The 25,439-nt window shown below is 37.8% G+C and overlaps 1 protein-coding gene across 28 annotated transcripts in view; it reads left to right on the top strand.

The window, feature by feature from the left end:
- Positions 1-25,439, top strand: part of PARD3 (par-3 family cell polarity regulator) — a 562,402-nt gene that overhangs the window by 190,014 nt on the left and 346,949 nt on the right. For all 28 annotated transcript variants that reach the window (XM_084876589.1, XM_084876591.1, XM_084876586.1 and 25 more), the window contains exons 4-5: positions 1,399-1,577; positions 9,885-10,016. In XM_084876589.1, the coding sequence (XP_084732715.1) occupies positions 1,399-1,577; positions 9,885-10,016 (311 nt within the window). The remainder of the gene's footprint in view (positions 1-1,398; positions 1,578-9,884; positions 10,017-25,439) is intronic.

The following is a 25,439-nucleotide window of genomic DNA, read 5'->3' as shown; positions in this document are numbered from 1 at the left end:
AGTGCCTGTAATTAGTTTGTCTTTAACATGCTCAAGTATTTATGAATTTGTATCATTGACCAAAGCATTAGTGTTCTAAAAATGTTTCTCATAGTGTAAATGATGAGTTTAAAATACCGCTAAATCTGTTTTCTTAGAGACCTTTTAATAAATATTTAACCTGCATCCTGGTTTTTGAAAACAGATTTAGCATATATCAAGCTAATTTTTTTTGCCTTGTTTTTAAGTGATTTTGCTTGGTTGATGAGTAGGGCTTTTGGGTCTGATTGTCAATATTATAGACTTACATACTTTCATTTTTCTCATTTTTTTCTCTACATAGCAGTGATTATATCTGCCAAAATGTTCTTAATGCTACTGATAACATATGTTAACCTGGGTGTCTTAATTGATTTTGTTACAGCATTTGCAAATACCTCTCTTATACAAATACAGTTATTAAAATGTCTTCTATGTCATTTTGTATGTGTATATGCCAGATACTACTTCCTTATTAGCATATACTTTTAATATTTTTAATGTTAAGGACACAAAATATGATTAACCTTTCTGATAATAATTTGTTGAACAAAATAAATATTTATTGAACAGAATTCTTTAATAGTCTAGATAAACACTGTTTAGATTTATATTTTTAATCCAGTAGATATGATTTAAATTTACATGAAATTTGTTTTGTGCCTTATATTTATTAGTTATACTTTATTTTTAGAATATATATTTTATTTAGAAATATTAGGATAATAATGACAATAATGGTCATTATTACTCTCTGCCGAGTATACACTTTGTATCTGGCCCTGTTTTTTTTTTTTTTTTTTTTTTTTAATATATTTTTTGATTTTTTACAGAGAGGAAGAGAGAGGGATAGAGAGTTAGAAATATCTATGAGAGAGAATCATCAATCAGCTGCCTCTTGCACACCCCCCATTGGGGATGTGCCCGCAACCAAGGTACATGTCCTTGCTTGGAATTGAACCCGGGACCTTTCAGTTCGCAGGCTGACGCTCTATCCACTGAGCCAAACCAGTTTCAGCGTATCTGGCCCTGTTTTAAGCATTTTATATCATTTAGTTCTCACAGAAAGAAATACTGCTGTTTTTGTATTTTGCCTATGAATGCACTAGAGACAGAGGCTGGATAACCAACTTGCCCAGAACCATATGAGTGGCGAAACACAAATTCAAGCCCAATTTTACTTCAGAACAGGTCTTTCCTCATACCACATTTCTTTTTCAATAAATTGTTTTAAAGGAACTAATGGAATTTCTGTCTAGAATATTGATCCATCTTAAATTGTTATTTTGCTCTTTAATCTTTGGGATTTAACTACTTTTAACATGTAGTTTCCTGTCTTGATTTACCCTTTTTAAGAAAAATGCTGTTTTGTATTTGTAGATATGCCTCTTCATGTCCGACGAAGCAGTGACCCAGCTTTAACTGGCCTCTCAGCTTCTGTCAGTGATAGTAATTTTTCCTCTGAAGAGCCTTCACGAAAAAACCCCACACGCTGGTCAACAACTGCTGGCTTCCTTAAGCCAAACACTGCTGGTAGCCCTAAAACCTGTGACAGGAAGGTAACCGCTTCTATTTTGTCCTCTTAGTTTCTTCACGATAGTCAGTGTATGTGCTTAATGAGCTTTCACCTCTAAGTTCAGATAGCTTCCTATTTTATATTGCCTTTGCATTTGTGCTGTATATGATGTACATTTATTTATCCAATTTTGAATAGATAATATATTCACAGGATTAAAATGAAAACTTTCTGATATGAAGTATGAAGTATGTGCAAGTAAAGTCCCTACCTTGTTTCCTGTCTCACCTCTGTTTTCTTTATGGGCAATGCCCTTGTTAGCTTTTTGCATGTTTTACAGGTACATTTTACACATGTATAAACAGATACTCATATTGGGACACAAGATACATTAAAGAAATTATAGCATTATCGATTTTGAAGGATGAAAATGTTCTCTATGGTCATTTATTCTAACTACACAATTGATAACTTTATTTTCCTCCAAAATGGAAGTGTTCTTTAGTCCAGTGGTCGCCAACCTTTCAAACCTCATGGACGACTAGTGGTCTGCAGAACAACATTTGAGAACACTTCTAGTCTACAAAATGAAAATTTACTTTTTGACCTAATTTATTTTAGTCCTGACCTAATTTTTTAGTCTGTTTTGTTTATTTTTTCTAATTTGTTTGTTAATGTTCTTTGTCATATATTTCTACAGAATGCTTATCATCTTATTCTGTTACACTTACAACCCTTTGCCTAATGAGCTTTAACCTGTTAGTCATTTTCCATATTGAACCTATTGAATAATGTTCAGTAAAAATCTACTGAGTGAATTAATGAACATTTTTCAATACTAGCAGTTATGTATTGTGTGTATGTGTATATATGTGTATATATGTGTGTGTGTGTGTGTATTGAGAAATGTGGAACTATACTAATTACATGTTAATATAAAAATGAATGTGGCTTGAAGTTTTCTTTATTTGTTGCATCTATAATATATGAAAACACCCATTTAAAATTTTTTCTTTTAATTTGGTTTTGCATTTCTACAAACTTTGTACTAGTTCAAGTAAGAAAACAATTATGTAATACATGACTATAAACTGCAAAGCATCTACCAAGAAAAAAAAGTTTACTGAAGTCTCTGATTTTTTTGGATTATGGTTTTAACTGTAAGGCCCATTCTTCTGAAACAGTTTATTATATATTTGATGAGGAATTTGGAGTATTTCAAATACAACTGGTCTCATTTGGAGTATTAGCTTGAAATTTTAGAATGCTTTATCATGTAGTAGAAACATGCAGAATCTAGTTTATAAATAGACCTCATAATATTTAACTTGTGTTCAGAATAGATCTAATTTCTATGGATATTCATAAATGTATAAAGTCGAAGAGGTGAAGTGATTGAGGTGGGGATGGGGAGCAGAAAAGAAAGAGAAAGCACTCATGGACACAAACAACTGTGATGGTTGAGGATGTGGAAGAGGGCCTAGGGGGAATAAATGGTGGTGGGGAAAAAATTCATTATTTTTAAAATAGGGTTTTAAAAATTATTATCATTATTTTATTGATTTTAGAGTGGAAGGGGGTGGGGGGAGAGGTAGAAACGTCAATGATGAAAGAGAATCTCTGATTGGCTTTCTCCTGCATTCTCCCTACTGGGGATCAAGCCTGCAACCCAGGCATGTGACTTTGACAGGAATCAAACCAGGGACCCTTCAGTCCACAGGTCAATGATCTGTTTACTGAGCCAAACCAGCTAAGGATAAATAGCTTTTCAAGTAGTTGAAGTGTAATGAGTCAGAAGTTGTTGAGTGTAATCATTTTTTCCTTCATAACTCATTTAATATCTTGGGTGTGTGGTTCAGCTTCAGTTGTAGCAAAGAGAAGCACAGTAGCCATGGACTCAGACGATAGAACTCAGGCTGGGTGCCAGGGATAACTAGAATAGGTCAATGGGAAGGAAAAGGGAACATATGTAAAACTTTTAATGAAGATTTAAAAAAAATATTGATGACAAAAATTTGTGTTTATTTGGTTTTCTCTTCTTTAGGTAATAAAGTTTTGCAAATACATTTAACTTAAAAACTGTTGAGTTTTTTCTTTTTTTAAAATTCTCACCTGAGGATATTTTTCCATTGATTTTTAGAGAGTGGAAGAGGGAAAACAGAGAGAAATATTGATGTGAGAGAAACACATGGATTGGTTGCCTTCTGCATGTGCCCAGACTAAAGCCCAGGCTTGGGAGGAGCCTACTAATGAGGTACATGCCCTTGACTGGACTCCAACCGGGACCTTTCAGTCCACAGGTTGACCCTCTATCCACTTAGCCATACTGGCTAGGAGTGTCCACTTTTTAAAAATACTTGACTCTAGTTTGATTATTGAATAACATAGATAATCTTACATATTCATAGTTAAGACTACCATATTTAAAAAATCATTTACACCAAAATAACTGTTTCCAGATTGAAAATAGAATATACTATGTACATTTCAATCAGAAACAGTTAATTTCCAAGCATATATTGTGAAATAGAAAATGTTTGGGAAGTTAAGATGTGAGTGATGCACTCACATTGTACAGGCAGTACCATGACTTTACCAATATAGGACTATATTCTTCGTATGTATGTGATCCAAACTTCAGACAGAATTGTCAGCAAGATCATGGCTGGCTAGTAATACCTGCATGGTGTTATCAACAAAGTAATATATGTGTTGCATAGTGATTAATAATATATTTTATAAATTCTTTATTTGCCTAAAAATGACTGAAGACTACTGCAATTTTCCCCCCACACATCACAAATAAATTAATATATGAATTCATTATTGACTTTACCATCACAAAGAAAATTAGGAAAACATTTTTGTTATCATGGCTTAATGTCAGTTTTATTTTTTTACCAAGTAACTTCTCTGAATTGATTCTAAAAATATAAAACTGTGAATGTTTCATGTGGACTTCAACATTTATCTGATTACTCTGTAGTTGTCTGCTGCATGAATTACATGTCATAGTTAATGTAACTGGAGATATTCCACACTGCTTTTAAGATGATTTGGAAATAATTGCATTTTCCACAGACATTGAATACTGGAGGTATGACATTCATTTAAAACAGGCACATAACAATGGTTTACATATTTTAGGGTAAATCTGAAAATTCTTTTACTACATTTTCACTGAAGTTTATGTCTTTTAAGGCATTTCATTATCAATTTTTTAAAGAACTTATAGAAGTATTCTTTCAAAGTGTTAGTATTATGAAACCATCTGAAATAAGAAAACATTGTATTTAAGGACAGCCATCTGAGTTGGTGTAGGCCACTAAGCTAAGTGGTTGAGTGGAAAGATGCATGCTGATATTTTGTCTAGGTTTCACTGTAATAGTGGAAATAGTAATTTAAAAAATTAAATAAATTATAACTTAGAACTATAATTAGAAGTAAAATTAGAATATAGTGTTAATAAGAAACATGACATTACCAGTTCTATTGATAATTATGGCGTGCTTCTTAGAAAGGTAGACTTTGTACTAGGGGTTGATAAGTGTTTGTTTTTTTACAGAATAAATGTTCTTGAGAGTCTAGGTTAAGAAAGATGATTGAAGGTCAAGCACACTTGCCTGGGGTTCCTCTGGTAACTTACAGTGCTTGTCCTAGGTGTGACTTGACCTTGTAGGAACTGTCTCTGTGGGACAGTGCATGGTACATTGTAAGAGAGCATAAGGCTTAGCCAGTGTCCAGCTCAAAGGCTATAGTAATTTCAGATAGGAGAGAAGTTGATCCTGAATGGGTGATGGGCTAAATGTAAAATCTTGGCAAAGAACAGCAGATTACCAAGATTTAGCAATTGTAAGGATTAGAGAGGAAGGAAATTGTTGAAGAGGATTATGAATAATTTTCATTGATAGATGAGTTTCATTTTGAATCTGTTGATTTTGATGTATCTTTGGGACATCCTATTGGAAATTTGGATCATGAATTCAGAAAAACCTTTAGAGTTGGTGACCTTTGCCTGGAAGTTGTTAGGGAGGAGGTGTTGATATTGTACACTTTTGTCTGGGGAGGCAGTAGTAAGCTATTTATTGTAAGAGTCAATAAGAGTCATTTAAAGGAAGAGCAAGAGTGACAGAGAATCAAAAGGAATGTAATGGAAGTACTAGTAGCATACTGTGTTCTCGACGCCAAGAATAGGAAGCAGTTTGTGGCATCTAGTCTCTTTATTTTAAATATATATATTTCTCTTTGTAAGTGGTATTTTGTCACCGTGCACACATCCAGGTCAGTGTTCACTTTTTACCTAACAGTTTTTGCATCCATTGATTATCTTTGAATGAATGAGTTATTTCATTAGGAGTTAAAGATTGTGATTTTTGTAATTTTATTATTTTACTTTCACTAATTGACATTTTTCTGACAAGACAAGCTTTTTTCCTTCTTCCACGGACATTTTTGGCTTCTCTGAAATACGGTTTCTATTCAAAGTAAGAATATTTTTAAATACTTTTTCTTTAATACATTTTTCTCCTTAGTGGGTATTTAACCCAAAAATCCTTGACATAAAAATTCTACTCGTGTTTCTCTATACTTCCAACTCCTCTTGTCTTCCTGGACATTTAAGGTGCTGTCATTAGTAACTTTATGTTCTCTTTATGACTTATTTGACTTTCTCATCAATATGGACTATCCTGTGAAACTGATAGTTTTGCTTTGTTTTGAAGTTAACATGTTCAAGTTTTAAGGAGGGATTCTTAGTATTTAGAAATACATGGGCTTTAGTATTTTTATTTGCTTCATTCTTTTTTTGGACTTTGTCTCTGCCCTCTGTTTATTTACCCTTTCTATGTTCTTACAGGCAAGGTCAGTCCCCAGTCTCTGGGCCTGGAGCAGCATCTAACTCCTACCAGCATTCTTTTGCACTCAGGATTATGCTCTGTCACAGCTTTTTTGAGCTGCTCTGACCAGAAATGTACCAAGATTTTCTAGTAAAAAGTACTTGCTGCTAATGTTTAATGCTGCTATTATTTTTTAAAAAGTTCATTTTCTGGCCCCAGCCAGCTTTGTTTAATGGATAGAGCATTGGCCTGTGGACCGAAGGGTCCTGGGTTTGATTCTGGTCAAGAGCACACATTTAGGTTGCAGGCTTGATCCCTGGTCCTGGTCAGGGTACCTGTGGGAGGCAACCAATCAATGTGTCTCTCTTATATGTATGTTTCTCTCTCTCCATCCTTCCCTTCCTCCCTCCCTCTCTCTTTAAAAATCAGTGGAAAAATATCCTTGAGTGAGGATTAGCAAAAAAAAAAAAAAAAAAAAAAAAAAAAAAAAAAAAAAAAAAGTTTATTTTCTGTAGGTTAATTCAAGAAACTTTAAAAATGTCATGCTAAAGTTTACATTGATTAATATGTATAGATTAAAAGTATTTTTTTTTTCATTTCTCAGTATTGGCATAGATCCAAGACTTATAAATTAATTTTTAAGTTTTATTATCTTAAGGGACTTATGAAGGAACAAAAATAATATCCTAAACTGTTGCTAAGATCTATACAATGCAAACCTTTTATATCACACTTTTTTCTATGTTTATATTCACGGTTCATGATTTAAGTAATGAAGAATAAGAATCAGTCATGAATGTAAGATGTATAGATACATTTTTAAAATATATATATTTTGTTGATTTTTTTTATAGAGAGGAAGAGAGAGGGATAGAGAGTTAGAAACATCCATGAGAGAGAATCATCAATCAGCTGCCTCCTGCACACCCCCTACTGGGGATGTGCCTGCAACCAAGGCACATGTCCTTGACCAGAATCGAACCTGGGACCCTTCAGTCCGCAGGCCGACGCTCTATCCACTGAGCCAAACCGGTTTCGGCTATAGATACATCTTAACAAAGTTGTTAAGGAGAATGTTTTAGTACTTCTCTTGAAGTGGAGTATTGATGTAAGTGAGATGAAGGTAGGTTAACATTTCTAATTTGTTAATGTAGGAGATATATAGATTTAGTTATTGAACTAAAATGTTTGTATTTCCTACCTTATATTAGTCTTCTTATTACTTTTTAGAGCATTAAAATTAAGTTTTATAGCCTGATAGCCAAAGCAAATTATTTAAGCTGTGGTTTAAAGCAACCATCTAATAGCCTGTGGTTGCTCTTGACATTTTAACCCTTTCATGCTGACACACCAACATGAGGGAAAGCTTCTCTCAGGCAACAAATAAAGTAGAAAAATGCCAGTCACTTAACCTAAGGTTGTTAATATCTCAGGAAATTGTGCTGTGAATATTTTTCCTGTTTTTGTTTTGTTTGTTTTTTTCTTTTGTTGCTTGTGAAAAAGATGAAAAGCACAATTTTAAAACATAAAGAGGCCATCAAGTGTGTTGATGTTGCTAAGGGTGGGAATAGAAGAGGTAGAAAAACTGTTGATTTAGATAAAGGAAAAACAGTTAGCCAATGACAGCATTTTGGAGGCAGTGATATAAAAAAAGGGAAGATGTTGTGCTTCTGGAAGGAGCACTAATGGTGACTTGTTTAAGACTACTAGGGAGTGGTTCGATATATTGAAGAAAAGTTAAAATAGGGAACAGATTAATTCAATTTACATTATTTTTAATGAGGAAACAATGATTTTGTGTGTGTGTGTGTGTGTGTGTGTGTGTGTGTGTGTGTGTTTAACAGATTGCTTCTCGAACAGCCTTTCAGAACAAATGTAAGTTTGAGAATTGAGGTCCCACTGTATTTATTAACTGACTAGTTTGTTTGTGTTTTTTTTCCTTTCTTTTTTGGAAATCAAATGTTTAATACTATAAGAAATATGGTGAGCCCCCAATTCAGGGGTCCTGGTAGAACACAAAACATAATTGGGAGCCAGGCAGTAAGGCAAACATCTTCACTTGTATGTAGAAGGGCATACACACATGGCCTGGGGGCACGTGCACTCTGAGCCAGGTGGTCTGCTCAGCTTTATAATTCCTCACGTGCACGACCTGGCCCTTACTCATGATTGGAGCTCAGGTGCACAGTCTTTTGCGATTGGCTAATACAAAGGGAGAGGCTGGCCTTTGCTGTTTCAAGATGGCGGTCCCCATGGGAGCTACAAGCCATGCAGTCAACATGGCAGCTTCCAAGTCATGCCGTCCAAAATGGTGGCTGTCTAAACTGTTCTTTGATAGAAAGATGATTTGTTTATTCTCACAATACTATTCCCTTACACAATCAATTTTTCAGGTAGTATCACATTTGGTCAGGTTTTATGGATACAGAGGATGAATATCATAAATCAAATTGAAACTGACAGTCTTGCATTGTCACAGAAGAGTATTAAAGATTCAAGTTATCACTCTAGCAGTAGAAACAACTTTGGTCTCTAACAGCTTAAAGATATCACTGTCATATCCCTGTGGACAATTATGCTCTATTAGAGGCCCAGTGTATGAATTCTTGAATGGGTGGGGTCCCTTGGGGTGGCCTGTGGAGTTCGGGCCCCAGCTCGTACCCCCCGCCTGGCACCCTCCGCCTGGCACCCTTCCTTGACCTAGTGCAGCCCTCTTACCTGCTCCACATTCCTGCCTGCAGGGCGATCAATTGGGGCCCGCTCTTCCTCTAGTCCTTCCGCCAGGCTAAGTGACTGGGATCCGGGTGGTGGTCTGTGTCCCCTCCCGTACCCCCCCCCCCCCCCCCCCCACACACACACACACACACACACACACACACACGGCCACAGTCTGCAGGGTCCCACTGTGATCAGGGCCCAATGGGCCTGGCAGCACCTCCACTGCTGCCACCTGCCAGCACCATGTCACCAACGCCTGTTATGCTCTGCTCCGTCCCCTGGTGGTCAGCGCACATCATAGCAAGCATTCCAACTCCCCATTGGAATGACTACCTCCCAGAGAGGACAATTTGCATATTAGGCTTTTATTATATAAGATTATGTACCATGCATTGGGATAGACTAATTTGTTTCTTTACTTGATATCTGAAATAATGCTCACAAATAGCTTGTGAACATTACAAGCTCAGAACAGCCAAAGGGTCTTACATTTCTTGCTCAAAGTCATAAAACTATAAAGATCTAAATGGGGAGCCAAATTCATTAGTCTTTCTTATTTTACTAGTAAACCTTTTTGGTAAACTATAGAAAATATCTCAAAATATTATGAGATTGGAAAGAAGAAGAGAATAAAAACAGTAAAAGTTTTATATAGAAAGTTTTTTTTTGTTTTTGTTTTTTTTTTGTACATATACTTGGCTTGGGGAGGTTGATTTGGGAGCAAGTGCAAACCAGGTGAATCATTAATTTGCAGAATCTGTCTTTTACAACACAACTTTTTGTTTCTTTTTGAATAGAAAGATGAAAATTACAGAAGCCTCCCACGAGATACAAGTCACTGGTCTAACCAATTTCAGCGCGATAATGCTCGCTCATCTCTGAGTGCTAGTCACCCCATGGTGGACAAATGGCTGGAGAAGCAAGAACAGGTAACATAAGGAATCCTTTTCTACATTTTTGGTATAATATTCTAACCCATATACCAAGATATATTTTCTTCCATTTCAATGAGGATTAAAGGTAATTTATTCAAACAGAATTTGGTTAAATAACGGGCTGTATGTTATAGTTTGTCTAACATTAATATAAAATGACTCTGTGGTGGTTCCTGAGCACAGGTTTCTCATAAGGAGTTATCAATATTTGTGATACTGATAGTTTTAATTAAGACTATGTTTTATAGGATAAACCTAAAATATTTTTTGAATGTAGGATGTTCTAATATGAAACTATTAAAAAGAACAGTTTGAATGTGATACCACTGATGGTAAAGGACATGTACTGATTTTTATCCTAAGTAAACATTAGCATACTAAAACATTGTGTGATTGAAATAATTTTGGATAATTAGAAAATCAGGCAAGTTCTATTTAGGTAAAACATAGTTTTCTCAAAATAATACAGATTTCAAGCTAATTGGTATTATTATTTCATTATCACTTAAATGAAAATGTTTTTAAGTCTCAGATTATTTAGCATGGGCCTGGAGTCAGACCTGCTGATTATTAGCTTTTTACTATATATGAGATTTAACATGAGGTTCTGGCATAATGTTAAATTAGTCCATACCTTAGTTTACTCATTTATCAAATGGGGATAATCATAGAACCTTCCTCAGATGGTTGCTGTAATGTAATACCTGTGAAGGAGCTGGAATCATGCCTGGTTAAAATTGTCTGCTGATAACAGAAAATCTAGATTGTATAATAAGGAAACATTCATTACTCATTGATAAGAAGCCTGAAGGAAAGGAAGGGGGAGGCAGAGGTGGTAGTGGAGAGTGAGGATGCTCATTTGCACCTCAGTGACCTCACTGTGAATCTGAATTCTCCATCTCTTCCAGGAGCCTTCACAGGGCTCCTTGCTGTGCTTGCAAGCTTGTTCTTTCCTGCCAAAGACCCAACCATCAAACCCGTGTACAGAGGAAGAGGAATAGTGCTTTTTATGATGTGGGGACTTGCATTACTTGCTTGCCTGTTGAGTTCTAAATCAAAGGGAGTAAGAGTACCTTGGTTTAGAGTTTGGCTGGTTGAGCTTGTGTGAGGTGTAGTCAATTCTCTTCCCTGAAGTATAGCTGCTCATCATTGAATGCAATTGGGGTTCTGTTAAGCAAGGAGGGAAGGTACAGTTAGCTAAGTATGTAAATATGACCATTTTTATTACTAGATTAGGAGAAAAAAATGTCATCCCAGAGTTTTAAAAATATTATACATTTAATTATATTCTAAAAGCATAACTTTATCTTACTACTGCATTTGTAGATTTCTCTTAAGGAAGTAATATTATTTGTCTTTGTAAATCCTATATAATAAAGGAGTAATATGCAAATTGACCACCACACCCTCACTTATTTCTTGGCACCCACAGTGGGGGGTGGGGCAGCGGGGAGCAGGCTCCACAGGCCGCCTTCACCAGGAACTGCTGTCTCCCCAGCCCACCGCCGGCTGCCTCCCCCAGCTGTCTGTCTGCAGACTGCAGGGTCCTAGGCAGGCGGGGTCCGGTGTCCTTAGACTGCAGGGTCCTAGGCAGGCGGGGTCCGGCGTCCTTAGACTGCAGGGTCCTAGGCAGGCGGGGTCCAGCGTCCCCAGACTGCAGGGTCCTAGGCAGGCGGGGTCCGATGTCCTCAGACTGCAGGGTCCTAGGCAGGCAGGGTCCGGTGTAGTCCACGCTGAGGTGGGTGAGGCGGTGCGTGGGCCAGGGCAGTCCCTGTGGTGCAGGGACAGACTGAGACTTCAGGTGACTCTCCTGTGGCTTCCAGGTGTCACTGGGCTGCGCTTGGGGTGGGGAGGGCTGGGTTGAGGTGTGGTGGGGTGGGTGGGGGCAAAGCCTACTGCAGGCAGCAAGGTTTAGTGTGGGAGACAGGGAGGGGCGTGGCCCTTGGAGGCTGTAGACCTGGAAGTCCCTGCAGGGCGGGGCACCACCTGAGGGGCAGGTCTGGGAAGGTAGAGACAGCGCCCTGGAGCCCAGCACTGGACTGCCTGGAGCCAGACAGACACTGTTGTGGAATTTCACGGTCACCCTGCACTTCTCTTAATATTTTCAAAACTAGCGCAATGCACACAAGTGGGAGTTTTGTATGATAGGGAGTAGACCTTAGGAGTGGTGGCCAGAGGAAGCCTGAGGCCCAGGGGGTCATAGAAGCAGGTCCCCAAAGACTGACCTCCCGCCTGTTGGGAGAACGGGCTGAGGTGATAAAGTCCACAGACAGGAACAGTAGGGAGCAGGCTGCAAGTATGTCTCACAAATTCCAGTTGCTTTGTGGTAATTGCCATGCCTGGAGTATTGTGTAAACCCTGGAGAGAAATGTATAGATCATTTCAGCTTTTATCTCTTAAAAACGGGATTTTTAAACTGCAGCTCTGTTTAACATACTGAATGTAAGGCCCCATATTTCTTTGAAGGGATGTGACCTAACATGGCAGTCATGTCAGGATTAATGATATATCACGTAAATTGATACCATGTGGTTAAAAAACAGGACTTGCCTAAGTCAACAGGTAAATTCCCATTTTAAATTCCCTATATGAAAATAAAAACAGAGGAACTGTTGCCTTTCTGTAAAGATGTACATATTCTATTGGAAAATAAATTAAGAAATAGCTTTGCTTTAATTGCCATGATTCTCTTATGATAATATTCTGACTTTTCTGGGAGAGGTCTAGAGTTACAGTTTTGGTCACATTTTTAGATCACTGCGATTCTTCCCTCCCTTTTCCCCCAGCCATATATTATATTTCTGTTGTAACTATGAGATTGATCTAATTTTGCATTCTTATTTATGCTAATATTCCTTTATAGGCAACTTTGGGGGAGGGCACAAAAGTCTTCTTTGAAGGGCTTTGGATAGTTACTGAGGGTGTCAGAAGCAGTGTTGATTGATCTATTTGGTTTGACATTGAACTCTCAGAAAAACTGTCAGACATTACTGAAGACATTGAATGCTGTTAGGTCCCGCCAAGCTGCCAAGGCCAAGTTCCTTTGCATAATGTATTGAGCCAGCAGTTGGAAATCCCCCGAGGGATTGGAGAGAGTGCAGGCTGGACTGAGGGAGCCCTGACCTCCCACTGTGCATGAATTTCATGCACCAGCCCTCTAGTTTGATATAAAATAGTTTATTTATTTTTTAACATATATTTTATTGATATTTTACAGAGAGGAAGGGAGAGGGATAGAGAGCTAGAAACATTGATGAGAGAGAGACATCGATCAGCTGCCTCCTGCACACCCCCTATGGGGGATGTGCCCGCAACCAAAGTACATGTCCTTGACCGGAATTGAATCTGGGACCCTGCAGTCTGCAGGCCGGCGCTCTATCCACTGAGCCAAACCGGTTTCGGCTAAAATAGTTTATTTTTTAAGCAAAAGGGATTGCATGTAAAAGCCACATATTTCCCCCCCCCCCCCCCCCAAAATTGTCTTGATTTGTTTCTCTTGAAATTATTTGAAGTATTAGTTACATAATCGAGCTTTGTAGAAAATAAGTACTTCCTTTGTCTATGTGGTCTAATATAGATGACATTAGCTATGAATCCTGAGCTTAAAAAATCTTTTTCCTTGGCTTAAGCTTAAAAAATGATGTAAACACTAAATTTATGTAAACAGGATAATTAACTAGACTGAAATCTATTTAACTGGACAATAACAGCAAAAACTAAACCTATATTAAAACTTAGACTGAAAGCAAGCACAGTTGTTTGTGCAGAAGAGGACTAATAGGTTATGCTGCATGCACTGGAAATGTCTTCCAGCTATTCTCATTTAATTGTGAATTTATTCTTGTAACTGTTCCCTATTAGTCACCTAACTTTAATGACCTGATGGCACTTCTGTGGCTTTTTTCTAATTAGGTTTTTCCATTAAAAATATAGTAAAGAGAATGGTAGATAAAAGAATGCTACATATGGTAAAAGAACAACAACCACAAACAACCCTCTGCCTGTACAATTGGGATTACCAGGGTAGAAATGATGGCTGGCTGCCTTATGTCATCTGGACTAAAGAGGTTTATGGAGTTCTAGATTTTATATGTCTCCAATGTTTTTGTCATTGTTCTATTTCCTACTAGAGTGCTTGTCTCTTGTTATCTGTTTTGTTTGAAGACACTTATGAGCACATCAGCTTTGCAGTGGGAATAAACAGTAGAAATTGAAAAAGACAAAAGAGTGCATAGAATGCTGAGCTGGCAGGCACCTCTGGAAGCTGAATGTGTCTTTCTCCTTTTTGTGGAATTGTTCCTACATAAGGAAATATTGAATCTTCTTTTCCTCTGTTAGAATATTAGTGAGTTATGCCTCTATAACAAAAGATTAGTGATATGCTGTATATTATTGGAACTCTGTACCAGGAAGCACTTGGTATCAAGCTCAACATTTTTTCCAAAAATAGTAGTCTTGCTTTTTAGTGAGTAGTTCACTTTGCTCAGAATTGCCTAGAGCTGAATCCTATATCAGGTTCAATGTTAACCTGTGACTTTCTTTTTCTGAGAGATCTCAGAGGAAGCATGAAGGATTTGAAGAATAAATGGGAGTTGGTTGTATTGCCTTAAGAAAGTGTTCATGCTTATGCAATTTTGATTCTCAGACCAAAGAAACAATAAAAGTAACAAGCCCCATAATTTTGATGTTTAATATACTTTAAGAAATCTGAATTCCTTTTAACCATTACCATTTCTCTATGTGTAGACTATAATTTAATGTTGGAAGTTATTAGATTATATGCCAACTTGTTATTATATCTCCACTGTTTATTTCAACTAATTAATTCTACAAAAGAAAGTCAGGAACTTTACACTAGTGGCCCAGTTCACAAAATTCATGCACACTAAAGGAATTAGAGGAAATATTTTAATATTACTATTTCCCTTTATTATAAAAGTGTCAGAGATGAAAGAAAATTAGTAAAATGTATATGAAAATCTTCCTCCTGTCAGAGTCTGGGGTGCACCACGGGACCCAGAGTCAAGTCTCCACCTATCCACATGCACCTCAAAATTGAGCTAGACCCAAACCCGCCAGCCCAACTACGCTCCCCACCCCCTTTGGGCTAAAGACCCAGCCAGTCCCACCCTTGTCAAGACCCTCTGGGTGAGGGGGTGCACCCTCAGGTCACCTGGTGCTGGGATGGGGGGCAGGGCCCGAACTCCCTGTCAAGCCCCACAGGGATGGGGGTGGCCCAGCGTCAGGTGCCTGCTGGTTGCTCATTAAGCCTCGTTATGGGAATTTGGCCTCCACCGTGGGTGCAGCCATCTTGTGTTATGGAAACCCCTGCCTCCACTGTGGGTGCCACCATTTTTCTGGTGCAGTGACAGTCAATATGCATATTCTCTCTTTATTATATAGGATTATTGAAAGAATTAAGGACCAGAATGTAGAGTCCTTGGTGTACAGGCCTGTAACCAATTTGCAAAGATAGCAAGGAGGTGCTAGTCACCTTCCAGCCACAGCTTAAGCTCTGTTATAGGAGAATATAACCTTTGGAGGAAAATCCATGTTCTAGGTGTTCTTCCCCCCGCCCCCCCCCCCCCCCCCCGCGCCCCCCCCCCCCCGCGCCCCTTCCCCCCCCCCCCCGCCTCAATTAAGCAAAACCCTTAGATGATTGACAGATTATACTAAAGGAGAGAAACTGTTTTAGGAAAACTATTTTAAATGTTTGGTGATGACTCAATTCAAGTGTGTCACTCTCACCTTTGTACCCTTGTCTGCAAGTCCCTCCCTTCAGTGTCAAGTCTCAGTCTCGAAACCAGGAGTTTTAGGAGCAAGCTCAATATCTTTTTCCTTATTTTATGCACTTTTTTCTTGCGTTATGTTTATTAATTTGTGCAGTTATTCAGTGTCTGGTAAGTTAACGTTCAAGAAAAAATGCACTTTTTTCACTGTCTCCAGCCATAATGCTTTTATTTCATCCTTCATACTGAACATAGCATTCCTGACCTGTTTATTCCTTCTATATGAAGATGGCTAATATAGGAATTTTGTCTGTTTTTCCTTAGCCTGTATTTGTTGAGTCCTAGATATTAGGATTAAAAAAATAGCTAAGTGTTAAGTAAATAGAAAATATATTTAAATAAAATATTGCTACAGAATGCTTATTGTTTCTCTTATTTCCAAAGAAGAATAATTCAACTATTCTAAAAGTATTATTCTAATACTTTTTTAAACGTTTGAAAATATGCATTGTAACAAATATTTGCATAATACACAATGAGTATATTTGTAACTAGAACCAAGGTTTGGCTGCCTGTCTCCATAAAAACTAAACACATGAGACAGGTGCCGGTAAGAAACAGGAAAGAGGTTTATATAAGTGCTGATCACCTGAGAATATGGGAGACTTTTATCCAAAACCCATCTTAGCATTTTCAGTGCAGGCAGGGGTTTTTATAGTGAGGGAGAGGGTAAGAAAACAAAGAGATCAGAAGGTGGGGCTGTGGACATGCAGTCTTGTCTTTGCTCATCCCCACATGGACCTTTAATGTCAGCATACTGGAGCTGACAGCATACCTCCAGCCAATTCCTGCAGTTGGGTGATCTGCATCAACTGAAGCTATGATCATGGCCTTTAAGTATGTGAATTCCTTTTATCAGTTTGTTACATTTTATTATAATTCCATTTAATGGTTAGTCAGTGTAGCATAGAGTTTTTATTCCCTATTACATATTCACAAACATGGGAATGGTAGGTTTCTAAGAAAATGTTTCCATTTTATTTTATTTATTACAGTTTAAGGCCTGGTTTTTGAAGCTCTAGGGCAAACATGTCAAAGTCAAAGGTTAACATGGGCCAAATAAACAAGGTTTGAGTTTATGTGGGCCACAAAAAAACAAAAGCTTCAATTTTCATAGAAATGTAGGTTTGTGTTGATAGAGACATGCTGAATACAAAGGGCTGAAATAAATGAGTAATCATTAACATAAAATAATAGAACATTTTAATAAAAATTAATTTTTTCTTGAATGTTAACTTACCAGACACTGAATAACTGCACAAATCAATAAACATAACGCAAGTAAACCTACTTTTCTTGTTCTCCAAAAGCGGAATATTTCCTGTTGCGCACACCAAACAAGTCAGTGCAAGGCTAATGGCATGACAATCGGCTGCTAAAATAGTCACTGCTAGTATTAGTGGAGAGAAATGGTGCGCCTGTGCATAAGCACATAAGGGAAATGAATGCAACATGATTACAGTAATCAGACATTAGTGAAAGTTGTAGTTCGTTATGAATAATTATGTATATCAGGATATTGTGAAAATTAATTTATGAAATTTTTATTAAAACATTTCTTACATACAGTTATATTGGCTGGGCCGCAAAAAGACTCCTGGGCTGCATGCAGTGCACTCGCTGCCAGTTTGACATGCTTTTAATTAATCTAGGGCAAAAGTAAGTTTAAAAATTAGAGTCTGTTTTGGATGTGAGTAAAAAGATAGTAGTCAAGAAACATTTTACTAGTAAACTTAACCAGATTTGCCCAACTAGTGTAGCTCTTTGATTTAATGTTGAACTTTGAACCATTTCTGGTAAGGGTACATGCTTGGGTTGCAGGCTTGATTTCCAGTGGGGGGCATGGAAGAAGTAGACAATCAGTGATTCTCATCATCGATGTTTCTATCTCTCCCTCTCCCTTCCTCTATGAAATCATTAAAAATATATATAAAAAAATAAACTTACCCAGAAATTACTTGGGCATACTTTATAGCAAATGATCAAGGCAGTCATTAAGTCAGGTTTTTCCTGTTTTCCTTGATGTGATGAAATGTGATGTGGAGTGATCAGGCCATGAGTTCTGCTTTCACAAGTCTTATCAGTTAGTTTCTCCTCTGATCTGACTGCATAGGGGAAAATTTTCTTCCTTTCCCTTATATAAGTGAAAAAAATTCACATTTCACAGACATCGAGAATTATCCAGCTTACATAGAGTTCATATTATGAAATGATACTTAATAAAAAATAAGAAGGTGACTTCTTCAGAAAGCTGATTTTAATAGCTGCTGACTGGTCAGTGAAATGACTGCAGAGTCATTTCGCTAAAACATGTAGGAGCTGTAGAAGTTTTGACATATGCAGCCGTATCAGCCATTGTTAATGGTAAGGTTCTGATGCTAGAAGATAGCAACTGTAATGCATTTTGTTTGTTTATGTATTTTTTAATTATTTAGCCCATAGACACTGAGTAACCATATTACTGGGTTATAGGATTAAAGTACTCAAAGGCCCCTGCCTCCAACTTCTGACTATAGTTTTCTATTAAAAGGAAGGGAATTTATTTTTAATTTTTATATTCTCAAGGGATTCTCTACATTTTATTTTATTTGTTAATAAATCTTTATTGTTTAGGTAATTATAATTGCTCCTCCTTTCCCCCCCATAGCTCCTCTCCACCCGCTTCCCACCCAACTGTGTACAATTTTTGTCTGGTCTCTTCCCACACCCCTATATCCCTTTCACCCTGAGAATTTTCAGTCTATTTCCTTTCTATGCCCCTGATTCTATTATATTTACCAGCTTATTCTGTTCTTCAGATTATTAATTCACTTGATTTTTAGATTCACTTATTGATATATAAGTATTTGTTATTCATAATTTTTACTTTTTCTTTTTCTTCTTCCTCTTCTTAAAGAATACCTTTCAGCATTTCATATAATACTGGTTTGTTGGTGATGAACTCCTTTAGCTTTTCCTTGTCTGTGAACCTCTTTATCTGACCTTTAATTCTGAATGATAGCTTTGCTGGGTAGAGTAATCTTGGTTGTAGGTTCTTGCTATTCATCACTTTGAATATTTCTTGCCACTCCCTTCTGGCCTGCATAGTTTCTGTTGAGAAATCAGCTGACAACTGTATGGGTACTCGCTGGAAGGAAATTAAGTGTTTTTCTCTTGCTGCTTTTAATATTCTCTTTGTCTTTTGTCCTTGGCATTTTAATTATGATGTGTCTTGGTGTGGTCCTCTTTGGATTCTTTTTGTTTGGGGTTCTGTGTATTTCCTGCACTTGTAAGTCTATTTCTTTCACCAGGTGGGGGAAGTTTTCTGTCATTATTTCTTCCAATAGGTTTTCAGTATCTTGCTCTCTCTCTTCTTCTGGCACCCCCATAATTCTGATGTTGGTACGCTTAAAGTTGTTCCAGAGGCTTTTTACACTTATCTTCAAATTTTTGGATTCTTTTTTCTTTTCTGGTTGGGTGTTTTTTGCTTCTTTGTATTTCAAATCTTTGACTTGTTTCTTGTGATCCTCTAGTCTGCTGTTGGATCTCCATATATTATTTTTCATTTCAGTCAGTGTATGTTTAATTTCTAGTTGGTCCTTTTTCATATCCTCAAGGGTCTCGGTAAAATTATCGACCTTTTTTTTGAAAATTCTTGAAAAACTTTTTAACTGTGGTTTTGAATTCTATATCCAGTTGTTTGCTTTCCTCCATTCCTTTTGTTTCTGATCTGTTTCTTTGTCCCCGCATTTTGGCTGCATCCCTTAGTTGATAGAGTGGCTTTGTGTGCTAGGTGTCCTATAGGGCCCAGTTCAGCCTTCCCAGTTACCTGAGGTGGACACTCTTGGTGCACCCCTTTGTGGGCTGTGTGCACAGTCTTGTTGTAGTTTTAATCCTTGATTGCTGTTGGTATCACCGGGAGGAATTGACCTCTAGGCCAATTGGCTGTGAGGATCTGCTGTTCTATGCTAGGAGAACTTCTGTGCTGGAGACACCCTTATGAGACAAGACTTACAAAAGTCTCTGTGCTCAGCTTGGATGGAGCGGAGTCTCAGTGTGGAGCAGACAACAATGGTTTCCTGTCAGCCCTGCCCTAATAGGCCTGTGTGTCTCAGTGTCTTGCAGTAATTGCTGCAAGCACCTCTGAGAGAAAGCCACCCTCAAGTTTTGCCTGCTGCCAGACAGTCCAATTTCTCCCCGAATGATTCTGGGTTCCCAGAGTCTTGCCTGGTACTGGAGTTCAGAGCAGTAGGGAGCTTTTGTCTCCTTCCCGATTGAGAAAGCCAGCTACATACTCAGTTGCCAGCCCTCTCCATACACGCACCTCCGTACCTGTACCACTGCATTACACAATTCCTTTGAGTCTAATTGTGCTTTTCTCTTTCCTGACTGTCCAATTTCTCCCCGTATGAGTTTGGGTCCCCAGAATCTCGTCTGGAACTGGAGTTCAGAGCAGTAGGGAGCTTTTGTCTCCCTCCCGATTGAGAAAGCCAGCTGCATGCTCAGTTGCCAGCCTTCTCAGCACCTGTGCCTCCCTACCTTTGCCTTCTGCAGCTCCTCTGAGTCTCAGTGTGCTTTTCTCTTTCCTTCTAGTTGTAGAATTTTCACTTAGCCAGCCGTGGTTCTGGATGATGCCCGTTTTGTCTTTTTGTTGTAGTTTTAAAATTGTTGTTCGAGGCAGCAGTTTAGGTGTTTATGCTGCTCTCTTGGTTTCTCCTTAGAAGGGAATTTAGTATTATTTCCTAATTGGCAAAATTTTGCAGAACTTATGCAGAAATTAACATAATTGTGTTTAGCTCTAGCAATAGCAAATGTAGAAACAAAAATCTGTGTTTTAAAATTAAATTCTGTTTTTGTTATAAAATCCCAGAGCATTTCTTTATAGAAGTCTATCATGTTCACAGTAGCAACAAAAACAAAAACAAAAACAAAAACAAAAACAAAAAACTTTTGAAGAGAGTTGCCATATCACCTGGATATATTAATGCCAATCGCAGATTATTTTGTTGATCTTTGATAATATGATGACTGGAACCTGTCTTAAACTTAGCCAAATTTTAAAACATAATGATTAAAGCATCCCATATGTATGTAGCACATAATAATTTTCCATTAGCTTTACATATTTCTACTTTTATTATCAATGAACTGCGGAGTAGAAACATCAAGTGAGGAATAGTACTGGGACCTAAGGACCTGGTGGAAATTCTTCTGAAGTGGACATACTAGTACTCATTTCCAGGGGAGCCTTGCCAGCACATGCAAGGCCTACTTTGGGTAGTGTTTTCGAGAGCTACAGGCAGCATTTCAGCCTTACATAAATTCAGCATTGAAGACAGTGTGAGCCTGGAGCATGTGTACCAGAATTGGAAACCTGCCCTTCTAATGCGGGCCCTATTGTCTGCCTTCATTCACTGCTTATGTGGTCTTGTCTAGGTTATATAAACTCCACAAACTTAATTTTCACTGTGTGTGAAAGGGGGAAAAAAATACCTGGCTTTGTGTTTGAAAATAATCGATGTAGCACATGTGAAAATGTGGGTCCTGTTTCTGGTGTAGTGTTGTAGGCACTCATTACATGCTACTTTTCTCTTAATTTTGGGTAAGAATAGGGTTAGTGGTTATTCCTCAACAGCTCTCTAATAATAAGGAACTAATTTTTTTCCTTAAGTAATATTTCCTCTTTCCTTATTGGACCATTTGGTATCCTGGGCTGGTTCATTTTCATCCCTGGTGTCTTTTTAATATGCTCTTCATTCTTTCAGAATCGAATTTTAGCTTCTATGAAATTTTATTATAATTAGAATAAAATATAATCTTTTAAAATCACTTCTGAATAATATAAACTGACATAAACACATTAGTTTTCATCTCTATGTCTGTGTCCATTTTTAATATTCACTTTTGTTTTTGGCAAGCATACATGATTTTAATGCAATTAAATCTAAGGATATTGTTTAAGAATGTTGAGTTTCCTAAAAAAGGCTTTGATTGGCTACTTGCTAAACATCTGGGTTCCTTTCTAGTATATGCAAATGGCAATACAGAGTGATTTATGTAGTTTAAGGGGTACTCATCAGTTCTCCTGTTCCTTTATGACTGGCCATGTTATTGCTTCTTTGGCCTGTGGAGCTAAAAGCCTAAAACAGCAGGGAAGTTAGTCAGAAATTCTACTGCATGAAAAATCTTTGATGGTGTGTGTATTACTGCACGGGGAATCAAGGATACTCATGATTTTCTTGCTTTAGAACACAGCTGCTAGAACTAGGCATTAAAGGCTTGCACTGTGGATAAAGATATCCACATTCATTTTTAGCCATGACCTTCAGGTGCCTTTTTATATTTTCATTGCAGGCAGTCATAAAGATATTTGTTCTAAGCTGTGCAACTGAATGTGATGATGAAAATAATAACTTTATATACTAATTCTCTTTATTCTTACTTATCTGTATGCCATTTGTTTTAGAAAAATTTTTCTTCTACAATCAGTGAGCAATGGAGCTGCTATTCTTTAAAAAAATATTGGTTAAGAAATTGCATTAACATTTTAAGCCTACAGTATATTGTTCTCACTAATCATGAGGCCTGCCTGTAGAAATAGAATCAACTCATAAGCCACTTTTAGTTTTGAAATAATATGATGCATATAATCAGTGCTACACAGGCCATTTCCAGTTGCCTTTAACATGGTTTTATAATGGTCTAGAAAAATTGCTATTTTAAGTGCTAAGACATTTTATCCAATGGTTTTATGTTCTTTATTTCCTCATTGAGACCTAAGTATATGTGCCCTATTGTATTTTCATTTGGTATCTCTAAGAGCTGTTTTCTTGTGTTTTTCTTTCTTCACATTTTCTTTTTTCTCTGTTCTTATGGCTGAAAGGAGATTGTAGATCAGCTTTTAGTAGTTGAACAAATTATATAAAGAAATTAAAGTACTGAAAGTAAGCATGAAGTTTCCACAACAAATTCCTAATGATATAAGGGGATGTTTTGGGGTAAGTTTTCAGGTTTCTTTTAATTTATTATCTTATTACTTTCTTTTACAATAAGCAAGCATTATTACTTTGAATTTTTTTTAATTTTAGTAAGTAAATCTGACTGCATAAGATTTGGAGAGTGAACATTTTTTCCCCTTTTTCTACAAATACTGTAATTCCCATATTGTAAGATGAAATAGCAATATTGCTATTTATTGGAATTAAGTTAAACATTTGAGAAGCATTGTTGCTTCCTACTTTTAATAATCCCTAATTCTCTAAAGTAATTCATTAACTGCCCCTCTTCTTCATACTCCACTGAAGACATAGAAGCCAAGCTTCCACAGCCTTGGCCTGCCTGCCTTGGTCTCTGCTCGAGGCTACAAAGTTTCAATTATAGAAGATAAATAAATCCTAGATACCAGAGCCTTCTCTTGGATCACCGGGGGGCGGGGCTGGCCTGTAAACCACCACTCGTCCCTCGCACAGGCCACCCACACCCCAAGGGAATCCCCACCCTGATCTGGGACACCCTTCAGGTCAAACCAGCTGGCTCCCACCGATGCACCAGGCCTCTATCCTATCTAATAAAAGAGTAATATGTAAATTGACTGTCACTCCAACACACAAGATGGCTTCCCCCATGTGGTCAAAGATGACTGCCCACATGTGGACACAAGATGGCCAGAAGGGGAAGGCATTTGGGAGGGACCAGGCCTGCAAGGGTGGGCAATTGGTTGGATCAAACCTGCAGGGAAGAGCAGTTAGGGGTGACCAGGCCGGCAGAGGAGAGAAGTTGGAGGCGATCAGGCCTGCAGGGAAGGGCAGTTGTGGGGGACTCAGGCCTGCAGAGGAGAGCAGTTTGAGTGGACCAGTCCTGCAGGTGAGGATAGTTAGGGTTGACCAGGCCTGCAGGGGAGGGCAGTTAGGGGTAAACAGGCTGGCAGGGGAGTTGTTAGGCATCAATCAAATTGGCAGGGAAGTGGTTAGTGAGTGAACAGACTGGCAGGCAGAAGTAGTTAGGGGCAATCAGGAAGGCAGGCAGGTGTGCATTTGGGAGCCAGCAGTCCTGGATTGTGGGAGGGCAGTCAGACATCCCTCTAGGGGTCCCAGATTGGAGAGGGTGCAGGCTGGGCTGAGAGACACACACCCCTGTGCACAAATTTCATGCACTGGTCCTCTAGTGTTTTCATATGCCTCTTGGCCTTCCTACGCTCTCTTTCGAAAAGTATCTATCTAGGTTCTTTGCCCATTTTTAAAATAGTTCCTTTTAAGCATTCTCTAAAGCAGAAGGCTGGTGACACAGTTGGCCAGTACATGAGCTGAAAATGGCTTAAGCACAGGCCACTCAATTCTCCTTATTTCTGTAAGAAAAAGAAAGAATTTAGGAGGGGGTGGAGTTCCTGTTTTAGAGAGTTGTGTTCAGTTCTTTAGTATTTGCATATTTCTGTTCAGAAATACCTCAGCTGGTCTCAATTTTTCTTTCTCTTTTAATCCTCACAGGAGGACATGCTTACTGACTTTAGAGAGACATGGAGGGACGGAAGAGGGATGTGGAGAGAGGGATGTGGAGAGAGGGATGTGGAGAGAGGGATGTGGAGAGAGGGATGTGGGGAGAGGGATGTGGGGAGAGGGATGTGGAGAGGGAGAGGGAGAGAAGAGAGAGAGAGAAAAGAGAGAGAAGAGAGAACATCAGTTGGTTTCCATCTGTAGGTGCCCTGACCAGAGATTCAAAACCTATAAACTGGCAACCTTTTGGTATATTAGATCACGCTCCAGCCAAATGAGCTACACTGGCCAAGTCTTAATTTTTTTCTTCCTTATTTAACTTTAATTTCTGTATTTTTTTCTTCCAAAATCCCTAAATTTCTTGGCAGCTGAGTGAGCACTGTGAGAGCTTAAATGTAGGAGAGCATTCAAACCTTATAAAATTATATTTTAAGTTATAAATAGTTATTAAGATTATGATTTTTTGTTTACTATGGAATCAAATTGATAAGGTTGAGTGTAAGAAATGATTTTCTTCACTTGCCTTCCTTGGAAAAATTAAAATAACATTTTTGTTACTATTAAATATATAAAATTCACAGAAGTGAGATGATATTTTATAAAAATATTTTGCCTTTGACGTAACTTTGTATTTTTTTCACATTGTAAATCTCAGGTATTCATATAGATATTTTCTATTATGAGTTAGAATGACCATATCCTCCCAGAGGCCCTCCCCCCAAATCTTCTAGTTGAGGACAACTGATCAATAATTATTCTTATTTGCATAATTTGTTCTAAAGCAAATGAATTCATTGGTGGTACAGGGAAAGGACAAGATTTTTTAATGAGTAGTTCACTAAGTACTTCTTGAAAAATAAGTTTATGCTCAATTTGCAAAATAGTAATTTGTACACATAAATTCTGTTAGAGCAGAATCAACGTTGTTTTTCCTTTTAATGTAGCTCATGGTGAAGAGTTAATTGAGATTGATTTCTGTGCTTACATTTTCCCCCTGCTATCCCTTGAACTATTTGAAAGACTTCATTTTCTTCTCAAACTTAAACATGTTGTTTTGTCTTCAACCACTTAGATTTTAAAAAAGGCTCAGCTTCTTGAGATACAAGGACTTGTTTTGATGGAATTGGTCTGTTTGGGGTTTGAGAATGTTGGCTACAGAT

This window comes from Pipistrellus hanaki (assembly GCF_964339955.1).
Source record: "Pipistrellus hanaki genome assembly, chromosome: 1".
NCBI classification, from domain to species: domain Eukaryota; kingdom Metazoa; phylum Chordata; class Mammalia; order Chiroptera; family Vespertilionidae; genus Pipistrellus; species Pipistrellus hanaki.
This window is presented reverse-complemented; position numbering and strand designations above follow the sequence as displayed.